Genomic DNA, 13,895 nt, shown 5'->3' with positions numbered 1-13,895 from the left:
GGACTTAGTTGGACAGATAGTCCGCCCGTGTGTACGCGGCCTAACAATCGTGGTGTATGTAACCTGTGTGTATCAGGCTCTGATACTAGTCAGTCCCTCACCAGCCACTGCCTAGACAGTCACGTGCAAAAGTGCTCTCTGCTGATTCAAGTCAGGAATCATACAGGTAAAGAACTTTTTTTCTGATTACTAGTCACATTACACTGATAAAAAATCCCTCTTAGACAAAATGTTTTTATATTTTATTTATAGATCCACTTTGGCATTTTGTCACTGCACATTGCATTTCCTTTTTAAAGGAAGCCAGTATGCGTCTACTAATAACCTAATTTCTCAAAATAAAAAATAGTTTAACATTAACTACTTTCTGACCATGGCTAAAGCTGAAAGAAGGCTACAGCAATGGCTTCCAGTGCTGAGAGGATGTCTATTGAGCCCTGCGGTGCGTGGCTGGCGCTCTGTGAACATTGAGTCATTCAGGCTCCGCTTATCACAGAATGGTAAAGGGCCAATCACTTTAACATGTTATCAGCAGTCAGAATAGAAGAAAGCCGGTAATCGGCTTCTGTTACAGGAGCATCGGTCCCACTCTGTGCCCGCCAGTGCTGCTAATCAGTGCCAACCAGTGCCATCAGTGCACACCAGTGCCACCTGTTATTGCCCACCAGTGCTGCCAATCAGTGCCACCTATTAGTGCCCACCAGTGCCCATCAGTGTCACCTACCAGTACCTATCAGTGTCCTTCCGTGCCGCCTAACAGAGCCCATCAGTGCCACCTCATCAGTACCCACCAGCACCACCTAATCAATGCCTCTTTATTAGTGCCCATCAGTGTCGCCTCATCAGCGCACATCAGTGACAAAAAATTACCTGTTTGCAAACTTTTATAACAAAGTATGAGAAATGATTGTTGTTTTTTTTTTTCTGTCTTTTTTTGTTTTTTAGCACAAAATAAAAAACCCAGTGGTGATTAAATCCACCAAAAGAAAGCTTTATTTGTGTGAAAAAAATATGATACAAACTTTTGTTTGGGTACAGTGTTGCAATTCTATGGTCACAACAACACTTTCATTTTACAATATCAGCTTTGTAACAGTGAGACAAACAATTGTTAATTTTGACAATTCCAGATAAGCTTTTTTAAAAAAATATAATTTCATGTTTTGAGTGCTGTCTGTCTGCTGACCATCTCTTTCCACAACTTGTTGGATGCTCAACATGCTTTGCAGTTTCATCTTTGCTGTTTACTTTCAACGTCTAAGGACTACATATCCCATGGTACATTGCTGGCTGCAAGCAGCGATTCCTGTATTGACTCTGCCTCCTGAAACTCCTCCTCCCAGCACCTCTGTAGTTTAGAAGGCAGGCTCTGTGAATTCTGTGACGCAACAGTGCCTACTCACAGGTCTCAGTGGATACATATTACAGAAGTAAATGTGTGGGGATCTTCCAAAGTAAGTTTACAAACTTAAAAAATGTTCTGTTAGGTGTTGGTCAGAAATAATTGAAATTCAATGTGGAACCTGAATATAATGATTTTATATTTTAGCATAGATACGCTTTAAGTAACACACACACACACACACACACACACACACACACACACACACGGTTTCTGCAATGTTACTTTGTATTTGAACTGTATTTGCTTTAAAAGGGATTGTGTAAAAAAATAAATATTCCTACAGTAATATAAAACACAACACATGTTAATCCTCAATGACAATGTATAATGTGTAACATTTACAAAACCATGGAATGTAGTAGACACATCACTTCAAAAGTTTGATATTCAAACAAGCAAAATTAAATTGCACAGTTTACATTCCATATAATTTTAATACAGTGTTAACGATGAAATTGCCAGAAAGGTACCTAAGCACCTAATTGTACAAAAACATATATCTCCAGACAGTGGTGAATAAAAAGTGCAAATTTCCAAGAGCTGTTGCTCAGACATTCTTGGGAACAGTTTTCTGGAAATGTTCTTTAAGCCCAGGTTCACACTGACCTGCGGGAATGAAGCCATGCCAGTTCAGCTGAACTCACACGATTTCACTCCCGTATGTCAGTTCCGATTCCGGACGCAATTTTAGAGACATCTGCACATATGCCAATGTAAATTGCAGCCCGAAATCGCAAAAAAGTAGTACAAAAAGTATTTTTTGAAATTGGTGTGGTGCTGCAAATGCGGCGTCGCACCGATTACCATTGCTGGCAATTGCCGCCAATTTGACATGCAATTTGACGTGTCAAATCACATGCCAAATCGTACCAATGTGAACCAGGGCTAACTGTTTTTGTTTTAAAATGTTATTCTCTGTACTCTGCATTTCACTGGATGGGTACAGCAGAAAGCCAAGGGAATGTGGTACAATAAAAACTTATGTAAGGATCCCTTTAGAAAAGTTCCAGGGTTGCCAAGCAAGAAGGTGACCCCAAGACAGGTCATGAATATACAGCGAGGGTTAGATCTGCCCACTGGCTTGGGCACACTTGGATTACATTTGAGAACGCAGTTCATCAAAGAAAGTATTAAGGGAAACCATAGCATGTAACATAGGCATTTGAGTAACCCACCAAAGCGCAGACTTGGGAGAAGTTGCCCAAAGGTGCTCAATCCAGTCTGTGGACACTGCCAGAGACACCAGTTCTTCTGGCTAAATGCGAGAATAACAGGTTGCCAGACCTGCATAGGAGGTACCTAGTGACTTAACCAATGATAATAACACAAAACATGAGTCCAATGTGATCTGGTTTGCTTTGGATGACAGTAATGTTTAGGCTTGGTTACCAGTGTTTTACAATCATGCATTTAACAGATCTTCTTCACAGTATTTAATACATGATCACAATACTTGGTGCATAGGCAAGCACTGATACAAGAAAGGATTTATGGTCGGTTTTCCTCTCCTTATCCTGCAGAGTCACATATCCTTACATCTGATACAGACTTTATAATAATGAACTGAAGTGCAGACGAGAACATAAGTCCATGTTGCTTAAGTCAGTGAACCAAAGTCCTACACACATTTTGTAGTTGGATGGCTTTCTATCAGAAATACCGGACAGATTTCCTCTTTCTCTGGCTTATTGTAGACATTATATACATCGCTTTTTAACCATTGCTAGAAAGGAAGAAAAGGACAAAGTCAAGCATTCTGACAATAACTGCATAATCTGTAAAGGATGTTAAAGCAACACTAAATACAGTTTCCCATTAATGGATTTTCCTAAAGAAGTAAAGGTATTTTTTTGGGGAAGGGGAGGGGGGCTCGTGAATAAACAGCTATTTCTCAAGTTTTTAGCCTTCATTTGAGACATCACATTTCAGTGATACAATGGGGTCGATAAACTAAAACTGGAGAGTGCAAAATCTGGTGCACCTGTGCATGTAGGCAATCAGCTTCTAGCCTCTTCAGCTTGTTGAATTAAGCTTTGACAAAAAAAAAACCTGGAAGCTGGTTTCTATGCAGAGCTGCACCAGATTTTGCACCCCCAATATCTATGTAATTTATTAAGGAAAAACTTCTGCTATTAGAACCACTTTAAGAACACTTCTTAATGGAACTACTTTTTATTTTATAAACAAGGCACGCTGGATCTAGTAGGTGATCATGGAGCAATGCAAGGAATTGATTTAAATATTTCTCAAGTATGCAAGGTAAAGTGATTTTATTGGAAAATGCCTTCAAAATTACAGATTTAGCTTTCTAAACATTGTTTCTTAGATGTAAATGTTTACCTGAAAATCTTTTGGAAAAATTCTTGCCGGATCTGGGATTTGAGGGCAGATAAAGGCCTTCAGTCTGTGTAAAGAAAAAAAGGATTGTGAATACATAAAACTGCCTAAAGTAAATTACGATTGTGTATATTTTCACACTATCTGCAGTGGTGCTTTGAAAATCAAAAATAATTGCAAATTAAAATACTTATCTGTTATCTAAAGCCAAGAACAAAAATGTTATATATTGGAGCTTTCAGTCCTTAGATGTGATGACTGCATTATTTATTATTTTTCCATTTAGGAACATTTACAGCATTACATAAAATACCAGTTGATCTTGCCAGAAATGAGGTGTCCTTGTTACTTATAATTCCCTCCCTCTTCCCCATGTAATGGAGATGAAGAAAGAGAGACGTGTTTAAAATCTAGCCTGGGTAGCAATCATGGTTCCCCCTATAGATGGAGTGAAGGAGTAAGCGTAGCTACTCTAGGACAGGAAGCTTATTATTCCCAGGATTACTAGGTGAAAGGTATTGGAAGGAATGATAAGGGGTCATATCCAAGAATCTGCTGATGAAAATAGTATCATTAATAGTAACCAACATGGATTTATGTAAGACCTTTCTTGCTAGACCAACCTTTTAACATTCTATAAGGAGGTCAGTTGTAATTTGGATAGAGGAAGGCCTTTGGGTGTAGTATACCTAGATTTAACTAAGGCATTTCATACAGTACCCCATAAATTCTTAATTTACAGATTGGCATTATTGAGATTGCATGTACCTGTATAGAAGACTGGTTGCAGAACCATGTCTAGAGGGTGGTGAATAATGGTATATTTCCTGAATCTGCTGTAATTACGAGTGGTGTACCCCAGGGCTCTGTCCTGGAACAATTTTGTTTAATTTGTTCATAAAGGATATAGAGGTTGGAATAAGTAGTTCAATCTCAGTGTTTGCTAATAAAAAGCTAATCAGGGTAATAACTTCACAACAGGATATAGCAACTTTACAAGAAGATCTTGATAAAATAGAAGGCAGCTATATGGTAGATGAGGTTTAACATCAGACATTTCCAATCTCCCACAAGTCGCGGGCATCTCCTGCATTTGGGTGCGGGCTCCAGGTCCCTCGTGAGCGATGGGTGATCTCCCGGCTGTGCTGGTCATTCAGCCACAGACAGAGCAGCCCGAGACTGCCGAATGGTGTATGCTCGGGCTGCTCTGTCTATGGCTGATTGACAGGAGATGCTCCCCTCCCTCCTCCTCCACTACATCAGTCACACACAGCGGTCGGAGATTAGTGTAAAAAACGTTGGCCGTACTGTGATAAAAGTCCCACCCTCCTCCTAGACCAGCTCGTGTGATAGACAGAACACTGCGTTTATCACACATGCTGGTCTAGGAGGAGGGCGGGACTTTTGTCACAGTGCGGCCAAAGTTTTCACACTGCATTCCAAGACACAGCGGGGATTCCTGCTGTGTGTAATCCAGGCACTGACCATAGTAAGACTGCGATTATGGGCACGCTAAGGCTGCGATTATGGGCTTAGTAATGCTGCAATTAGTGGCACAATGAGGCTGCAATTTTGGGCATGGTGAGGCTGCAATTATGGGTACTGTAAGGCTGTGATTATAGGCACTGTAATGCTGTGATTACGGGCATAGTGAGGCTGCGATTATGGGCATGGTAAGGCTACGATTATGGGCACGGTGAGGCTGGGATTATAGGCACAGTAAGGCTGCAATTATGGGCATGGTAAGGCTGTGATTATGGGCACGGTAAGGCTGCAATGATGGGCAAAGTGAGGCTGGATTTAATTGGGGGGGGGGGGGGGTTCAGCAGCGGCGCAAAACCTCCCTGAAATTTGTTTGCCACCTCCCTGAAATGAGTTTTTCCAGGTTGGGATCTCTGTAATATCAAAAAAGTGTAATGCACTTGGAAACTAAAAAATATGCATGCAAGTTACATGCTAGGGGGAGAACTTCTGTGGGAATTGAGGATAGGAAAGGATCTGAGGTCCTGATAGATCACAGACTCAACAATAGCATGTTATGCAAAACTGCAGCAAGCAAGGCTAGCAGAATATTAGCATGCATTAAAAAGGACATTTACTCAAGAGATAAAATTATAATTCTACCACTTTACAAAACTCTGCTTCAGCCACATCTTGATTGTGCTGTCCAGTTTTGGTCATCAATACTCAAGAATGCTGTGCTTGAACTGGAGAGAGTCCAGAGAAGGGCAAAAGAGCTAATAAGGGGGCAGTTATGAGGAACAACTACAAACAATAAATGTATTCTTCTGGGAGAAGAGGTGCTTAAGAGGAGCAATGATCACAATATACAAATCTGTAAATGGTGACTGTATAATTGGGAGGAAACTATTTAACCCCTTCCCGCTACTGCCTCACGGCCCTTTAAGAGCTTCTAAACGCCTGGAGGCGGAGGCAGGGATTCGGGTCATCTGACCACTGTGATTGGTTGTCACAGTGGTCACATGATCAGAAAGTTCCCGATCTCAAGTATTCATTGGGAGCTTTACGGTACCACCAGTGTCAGTGCTGGGAGCACACAGGGTGCACACTCTCAGCACAGAAAGTGTTTGCATAGGGCTGCATATATGCGCAACGTCAGCGTGAACAGGTTAACTTAATGTCTCTAAAGAGGATATGCAGCCACACAATGAAGTTTGATGAGAAGCAGTTCAATCTTAAACTGTGTAAGGGGTCCTTTACTGTTAGAGCAGTGAAGATAGAGAATTCCCTTCCACAGATAGTGGTGTAAGTGAGGGGTAGATAAATTCAAAAAAACAATAGATGTGTTTCTTAGCAAATGCAATTTACAGGGATATTGAAAGTAGTAGTGGCATGTACAAATACACAGTGGTTATCACCAGTCTGCTGGTATGTGATTGTGGTTCCACAAGCTGGAAATCTTTGTACAGGGTGAGGCTGGAAGGGTCATTGTGGCATAGCAGTGACAGTAGGGTGTGAGTTTGACCACCCATTTGTCTCAAGTTGGTGAAGATTGTCGAGGACTAGCGCTGCATCAGTCACAACCACATGTAGGGACTAGTAAGCTGCAAAATATTTAATTTATACTCTGGGTGATACATATATTTTAGTAATTTTGCAGAACCAATATAAATGCTTACTATCAACTTAGAACAGTATTTTCAGATTTTATCTGTTGGAATTACATATGAAAGTATTGCTCTCCTAAAACAAACTGTATATATAACCTCAATTGCTAACCCCCCCAAAAAAAAATGAATAAAAAACAAAGAGCTTATATTTAATTTAATTATAGAAGGAAAACCATGCAAGTCATTCCTAAAGTGTATGTCAAGAAACTGGGCAAGTGTACTGCTGGACTAGAGAACATCTTCCCTTTTCATAGCTGTATCATATGGTATCATATTGGGGAAGTGTTCTGTAGCCCAGGGGAACAACCCGGCAGGGATAATAACACTGTGTAAGATTTCAGTGCAGCAGGAAGTACGCATGAAGTTAGGAGATCTTTGAAATTCAGGCAGTATCAACAGGTATTTTGCTGTACTTTAAAAGGATAAAACATGGGAAAATATGCTTGCATGCAGATTTTATTTTTATTTTGCCAACACGTACACTTTAAGTTCCTGTTATCAACTTTGATCTATCTCACAGGCAGGCCCTAAAGTACAGAATCATTTACTCAACCGGCATACTGCACGTTGAAGAATTCATTTTTATCATCCGTACATATGAAACCTTGGCTTCGCAACAATTATGCATGTTCATTACTTAGTTGTTTTAATGGGGTTATATCAGAGGATCCCAGATAGGAGTTATCAACCCCTCCTTTTCATGCCATGTTCTGGAAGCTACCTGAGGTGTTTATTGGCAGTTCCAGTTCCCCTCTCCAAGACTATGCTATGCTCTCTGCCAGCTGTTCCCATACCAATCCAGGATACATTTCCAGCTAGTTCTCCCTGTACACTTTGCTAGTTCTCTCTGTGCCACCTCTACCCACAACCCCATCTATGTTACATTCCCTGCCAGCTCTCTCCATTCCCATTCATGCGATGCTCTTGGCAACCCCATCCCCCAACCACTCTGTGTTCCCTACAAAATCGACCCTCTCCCCATCTATGCTACATTCCCCATCTATGCCACATATCCTTGTCCATGTCACGTTCCCTGCCAGCTCTCCCCAAACCCATCCATGCTACATTCCTTGCTAACGTTTCCCATACAGTCCTTGTGCCTTGTTAGCTCTTTCCACCCCCACCCATACTACATTCCCACCAGCTCTACTTTTCCCTATCTATGCTCTGTTCTTTGGCAGCTCTTCCCTTGTTCACTTGGTGTTTCCTGGAAGCTCTACCCTGCTCCTTTTCATGTTGCATTTCCTGGCAGCTCTTCCGATCTTTCTATGTTCCTTGCCAGGTCTATGACTCCCAGCTCCACAATCAGTTTACATTGGCTGCTCCCAAGATTAGTTCTAATAAGAATGAATTCTCAACCAAAAACAAGTTCAGCTAAAATAATTCCTGTTAGGACAATACTGCATACTAGTGTGTTATGAAACATCCAAAAGGCCAATAAACATGCAAAACATTCTAAATTAGCCTGTTCTTGAATAAGGACATCTTTGCTAGTTTAAAAAAAAAAAAACAACCAGAAAAAAAACACCTTACGTTTTCATATGGACAAGTAGGATAACTGCTGCAATAATGACTACAGCTGAAATGAGAGGTACAATTATAGATGTTAATCTGTTGTTATCCTTCCCTAGAAAAAAAACAGAAACAAGCAATTAATACATCTACATACAAAAATATAATGTTCCATGAAAAAAAGAATATTCCAAATTTAGCAGATTTATAAGATGACAGACAATGATCATATAGGAAGATGATGGATGGTTTATTATTATCACCCTTATCACGATAAAGAATACATATTAGAAAAAAATTCAATGGTACTAAATGACAATTGTTAGCAAATGCATAGAGGAAAATATTCACAGACTAGTTCAGTTATTCTGCAACCACATTCACAGATGTCTAGAAGAAGAGAGAGCCGCAAAATACTTGGAAAACAGCTCATGCGTGAAAAACACGTTTTCTATATTTACAGCAGGGGTGTAACTATAGGGGGTGCAGCAGTCGCGACCGCAACCGGGCCCTGTGATGCAGGGGGCCCATGCCGCCCCCTCTACATATGGCCGGCAGCAGCATAGGCAGCTAGGGGTACCAGTGCATAATGCACACGGGTGGCTGGAGGTGGAGGGTGACTAGCAGAGCTCCATGCTCGACTATCGCACTGGCTACTCTTTAGTTGTGCATTCCCCGCATGACTTGTGTCCTCAGCCGGCTCCTCAGAGTACCCCTCTCCTGCTCCATGCATTGCCGCTCAGTCCGATGTCTGTTCTCCCCAGCCAGAGTCCCGCCCCCCGAGTCCGGCCCACACTGCACTGCATACTTCTCCTGGGTAAACAAACTTTAAGCACACAGATGCAGTGCAGCCCTATGAGAGCCGGCTCCCCGGAGGACACTGCAGGCTTGTCTGCCAGCCCCCCTCCTCCCCGTCATACACAGATGATGAAAGGTCTTTCTGGGAGATATGCTGATCACCCGTCCAGCACACTGGATGGAGCCCAGGCCAACATGGATGAGTGCGCGGCCTACAGCTTGGTCATGGTGAGTGAGAGGACCCCATCCCCCACACACCATTACATACCCCCTCCATCTCCCCCTGGGGACAGGGACCCCTTCTCACGTGGGGACAGGAACCCCCACCTCCCCTGGGGACAGGGACCCCTTCTCACCTGGGGGCAGTAACTTCATCTGCCCTGGAGAAAAGGACCTCATCTCTTCTGGGGACGGGGACCCCATCCTGCCTAGAGACAGTCCCCCAATGAGGCACCTAAAAATAAAAAATAAAATAATAAAAAAAACTACTGATAGCAGTGGTGGAACTACAGGGCTCACAAAGGTCATACCTGTGACCACGCCCTGGAGTTCCACCGCTGGACTCGGAAGGAAGGGCCCTGGCTGGGGTTCAGGGGGGCCCTTCATGGTTTCTTGCATCGGGGCCCTGAAGGTTCTAGTTACGCCACTGATTTACAGGATTGTTTTAGTGGCAAAAAAGTCCTACATTTTGTGTGATAACTGAGAAACACATCTGTTTTCACTTAAGACAAAAATTGCTTCTTAGTGAAAAAATATATAGCTTTAGGGAAAACCTTTTTCTTGTTTTGGATAGATGGTTAAGAATTTCAGCTTTCTATTGCTGTTTGTGTCCCTGGACAGGACATTTGTTCTTACTATTCTAAAAACCAGAAGAGGAAATGTGGGGAAATATATATTTTACTGTTATGAATGAACAGAAGTACAGTGAAATCTTCCAACAGGAACACGTGTTGGTGACAGCTGTCAAAAAAAGATGGCATTTCCCCTTACATCAAAGAGATGACGGAAATAACTTTGGTAGGTATTTTAAAGCTGTCGAGTCAGAGACATGGGGGTCCATAGCACAGGGCACTGATGCTGGAAAATGGTGAAGTGCTTGGAGCTGCTCCAAACATACTCTATTGCACTAAAGCATCTAGGACTATCTTAGTACCCATGGATTGAACCAAAAAGATAAATGTAAACAATTTATTAGGAAATGGTGTCTGCCCAACATGTTGGTATAAGCAGGGCTGGCGCTAGCATAAGGCAGCCAAGGCAGCCACCTGAGGGTTCCAGGAGAGGGGGGTGCCAAATCTAGGGGCTCAGTCCCCAAGAGATGCTTATTCTAGCACCAGTGGCTGGCCCTGCTCGCACCTGTACAAAGCACACTAACAAGCAGTGCACCACAGCCCCAGCCGGGCACTGTTAATGTCACTTGCTGGAGTCCCGACTCTGCCTCCTGCACCCCTCCTTTACCAGATGCAGGGCAAAGAGCTCTCGGCTAGAAGATGCCACAACCCATCTCCCTTCCACCATTGTGGCTGGATCCTGGAAAGAAATAATTCCTCCACCCACCTGGGCAGTAGTAGAGAGAGGGTCACTAACGCTTCCAGTTTAGCAGCACACAGAGACTATAGCCACTGAATTGGAGGGCGTGTGAGATGAAGGGAGCCTGGGGAGGAACCTGGATCAGAGGAGACCAGGGGGAAGAGCCTGGAGCCGAGGAGGAAGGAGAAGGAGCCTGGAGTCGAGAAGACCAGGGGGAGGAGCCTGGAGCCAATGAGACAAGGGGGAGGGGCCAATGCCAGCAGAAGGCCCAGGAGGAATGCAAGTGGCGGTGCCACTAGCACAGGTGAAGATTTCTCTCTCCTATCTCTTTGGCAGGTAGGGCAAGCAAGCTGCTTCTAGCTTGATGGATTCAGAGTCTAGCTGGCTGTGTATGTTATTGTATCAGCCCTGCCCTTGCACCATGCCTGCAGCCTCTGACCATTCTGTGCGCCATGCCTGCAGCCTCTGACCATTCTGTGAGCCATGCCCGCAGCCTCTGACCATTCTGTGTGCCATGCCCGCAGCCTCTGACAGTTCTGTTCACCATGCCTGCAGCCTCTGACAATTCTCCGTGCCATGCCCACAGCCTCTGACCATTCTGTGTGCCATGCCCGCAGTCTCTGACCATTCTGCATGGCCCTTATCATCATTGGTGTGTGTGTGGGGGGGGGGGGGGTTGGGCACCAAAATGCCCCTTCGCCTAAGTAGACAAAAATATTTGCACTGGCCCTGGGTATAAAGCAGCTACATTTGTTGGGTACAAAGGAGCATGAAGCCTTAAACAGGGCCCAACCTGTCATGCCACTCTCCTCAACAATGCTGCACCCTATGCTTTCCTGTTGGCAGGAGTGCGGACAAGGAAGTGAAGAGGCTGGAGGACAGTATGTTATGTTACTAGAGGGGTAAGTGATAGTGTGTGAGTGCAAAATCTGGTGCAGCTCTCAATAGAAACCAGTTCAGAAGCTGATTGCCTACCATGCACAGCTGCAACAGATTTCGCCATCTCCAGTTTTAGTAAATCTACCCCAGTGTGTGTATACAGTGCATCTGGAAAGTATTCACAGCACTTTACTTTTTACACTTGTTATGTTACATCCTTATTCCAACATCGATTAAGTTCATTATTTTCCTCTAAATTCTACAAACAATACCCAATAATGAAAATATGAAAGAATTTTGTTTGAAATCTTTCCAAATTTATTAAAAATAAGAAACAAAAAAAATCACATATACATAAGTATTCACAGCCTTTGCTCAATACTTTATTGAAGCACCTTTGGCACCAATTACAGCCCCAAGTCTTTATGATGCTACAACCTTGGCACTCCTATTTTTGGACAGTTTCTCCTTCTTATTTGCAGGACCTCTCAAGCTCCATCAGGTTGGATGGGGAGCATCGGTGCACAGCCATTTTCAGATTTCTCCAGAGATGTTCAATCGGGTTCAAGTCTGGGTGTTGACCGGGCCACTCAAAGACATTCACTCTTGGCTGTGTACTTAGGGTTGTTGTCCCGTTAAAAGATGAACCTTTGGCAAGGTTTTCATTAAGGATGTCTCTGTACATTGCTGCATTCATCTTTCCCTCCATCCTGACTAGTCTCCCAGTTCCTGCCACTGAAAAAACATCCCCACAGCATGATGCTGCCACCACCATGCTTCACTGTAAGGATGGTATTGGCCAGGTGATGAGTGATGCCTGGTTTCCTACAGACATGACGCTTGCCATTAAGGCCAAATAGTTCAATCTTTGTTTCATCAGACCAGAGAATTTTGTTTCTCATGGTCTGAGAGTCCTTCAAATGCCCTTTGGAAAACTCCATGCGGGCTGTCATGTGCCTTTTACTGAGGAGTGGCCACTCTACCATACAGGCCTGATTGGGGTAGTGCTGCAGACAGGGGTGTTGCTAGGTCTACAAAAGATCCGGGGCTATACAGAGAAGCTGTTATATATACAGAGAGGCTGGTGTATATACAGAGAGGCTGGGTATACTGAGAGGCTGCCGTATACAGATAGGCTGGATATACAGAGAGGCTGGTGTATATATAGAGAGACTGGGTATACAGAGAGGCTTGTGTATATATAGAGAGGCTAGTGTATATGCAGAGGGGCTGGTGTATATACAGAGAGGCTGGTGTATATACTGTACAGAGAGGCTGGGTATACAGAGAGGCTGGTGTATATACAGAGAGGCTGGGTATACAGAGAGGCTGGTGTATATACATAGAGGATGGGTATACAGAGAGGCTGGTGTATATACAGAGAGGCTAGTATATACAGAGAGGCTAGTGTATATACAGAGAGGCTGGTGTATATACAGAGAGGCTAGTGTATACAGAGAGGCTGGTGTATACAGAGAGGCTGGTGTATATACAGAGAGGACGGGTATACAGAGATGCTGGTGTAAATACAGAGAGGCTGATGTATATACTGTACAGAGAGGCTGATGTATATACAGAGATGCTAGGTATACAGAGAGGCTGATGTATATACAGAGAGACTGGGTATACAGAGAGGCTGATGTATATACAGAGAGGCTAGGTATACAGAGAGGCTGGGTAGTACAGTTTCCCCCCTCCCCCATGGCCTGCACTCACCTGCTCAGGAGCTCTGTGTATGAGAATGTTCCTCCTGACTCTATGATATGGGCGGAGGAGACTCGCACTCACACACACTGATCTCCTGGCTCTGGCTGTCAGTGTCAGTGAAGCACTGAGTGCAGACTCAGTGAGAGTGCCACGGCTGTGTGGGACAGCGCTGTGTCAGGCAGCCCGCGAGACTGTCACGGTAGGGCTGGCCCTGGACTCTGGGCTATGGGCCCCAGATTTGGGGCTCCAGCCTCAATAGCCACCCCCTAGTGATGCCACTGGCAGCAGAGATGGTTGTTCTTCTGGAAGGTTGTAATTTAACCTCTGTATAAATATAGCTGTTCTGTGAAGCCCGCATAGGTTTGTTAGAGAACCTTAGTAAACAAACAGCATCATGAAGGCCAAGGAACACACCGGAAAAGTCAGGGATAATGTTGTGGAGAATTTTAAAGCAGGGTTGGGTTATAAAAAATATTCCAAGCTTTGAACATCTCAAGGAGCACTGTTCAATCCCTCATCGGAAAATGGAAAGAGTATGGCACAACTGCAAACCTACCAAGACATGGCCATCCACCTAAACTGACAGGCTGGGCAAG

The 13,895-nt window shown here is 43.7% G+C and overlaps 1 protein-coding gene across 1 annotated transcript in view; it reads right to left on the bottom strand.

The window, feature by feature from the left end:
- Window positions 1-970: 970 nt before the first annotated feature.
- The window catches only part of LOC143998830 (interleukin-13 receptor subunit alpha-1-like), a 206,710-nt gene continuing 193,785 nt past the window's right edge, over window positions 971-13,895 (bottom strand). The window contains exons 9-11 of the mRNA XM_077493980.1: window positions 8,407-8,500; window positions 3,746-3,809; window positions 971-3,128 (exon numbers count right to left, since the gene is read on the bottom strand). Of these exons, the coding sequence (XP_077350106.1) occupies window positions 3,024-3,128; window positions 3,746-3,809; window positions 8,407-8,500 (263 nt within the window). The 3' untranslated portion in view covers window positions 971-3,023. The remainder of the gene's footprint in view (window positions 3,129-3,745; window positions 3,810-8,406; window positions 8,501-13,895) is intronic.

This window comes from Lithobates pipiens, unplaced genomic scaffold (assembly GCF_037356315.1).
Source record: "Lithobates pipiens isolate NorthernLeopardFrog02 unplaced genomic scaffold, aLitPip1_a1.2 Scaffold_1, whole genome shotgun sequence".
NCBI classification, from domain to species: Eukaryota; Metazoa; Chordata; class Amphibia; order Anura; family Ranidae; genus Lithobates; species Lithobates pipiens.
The sequence above is the reverse complement of the archived record's forward strand: the minus strand, read 5'-3'. Positions and strand labels throughout refer to the sequence as shown.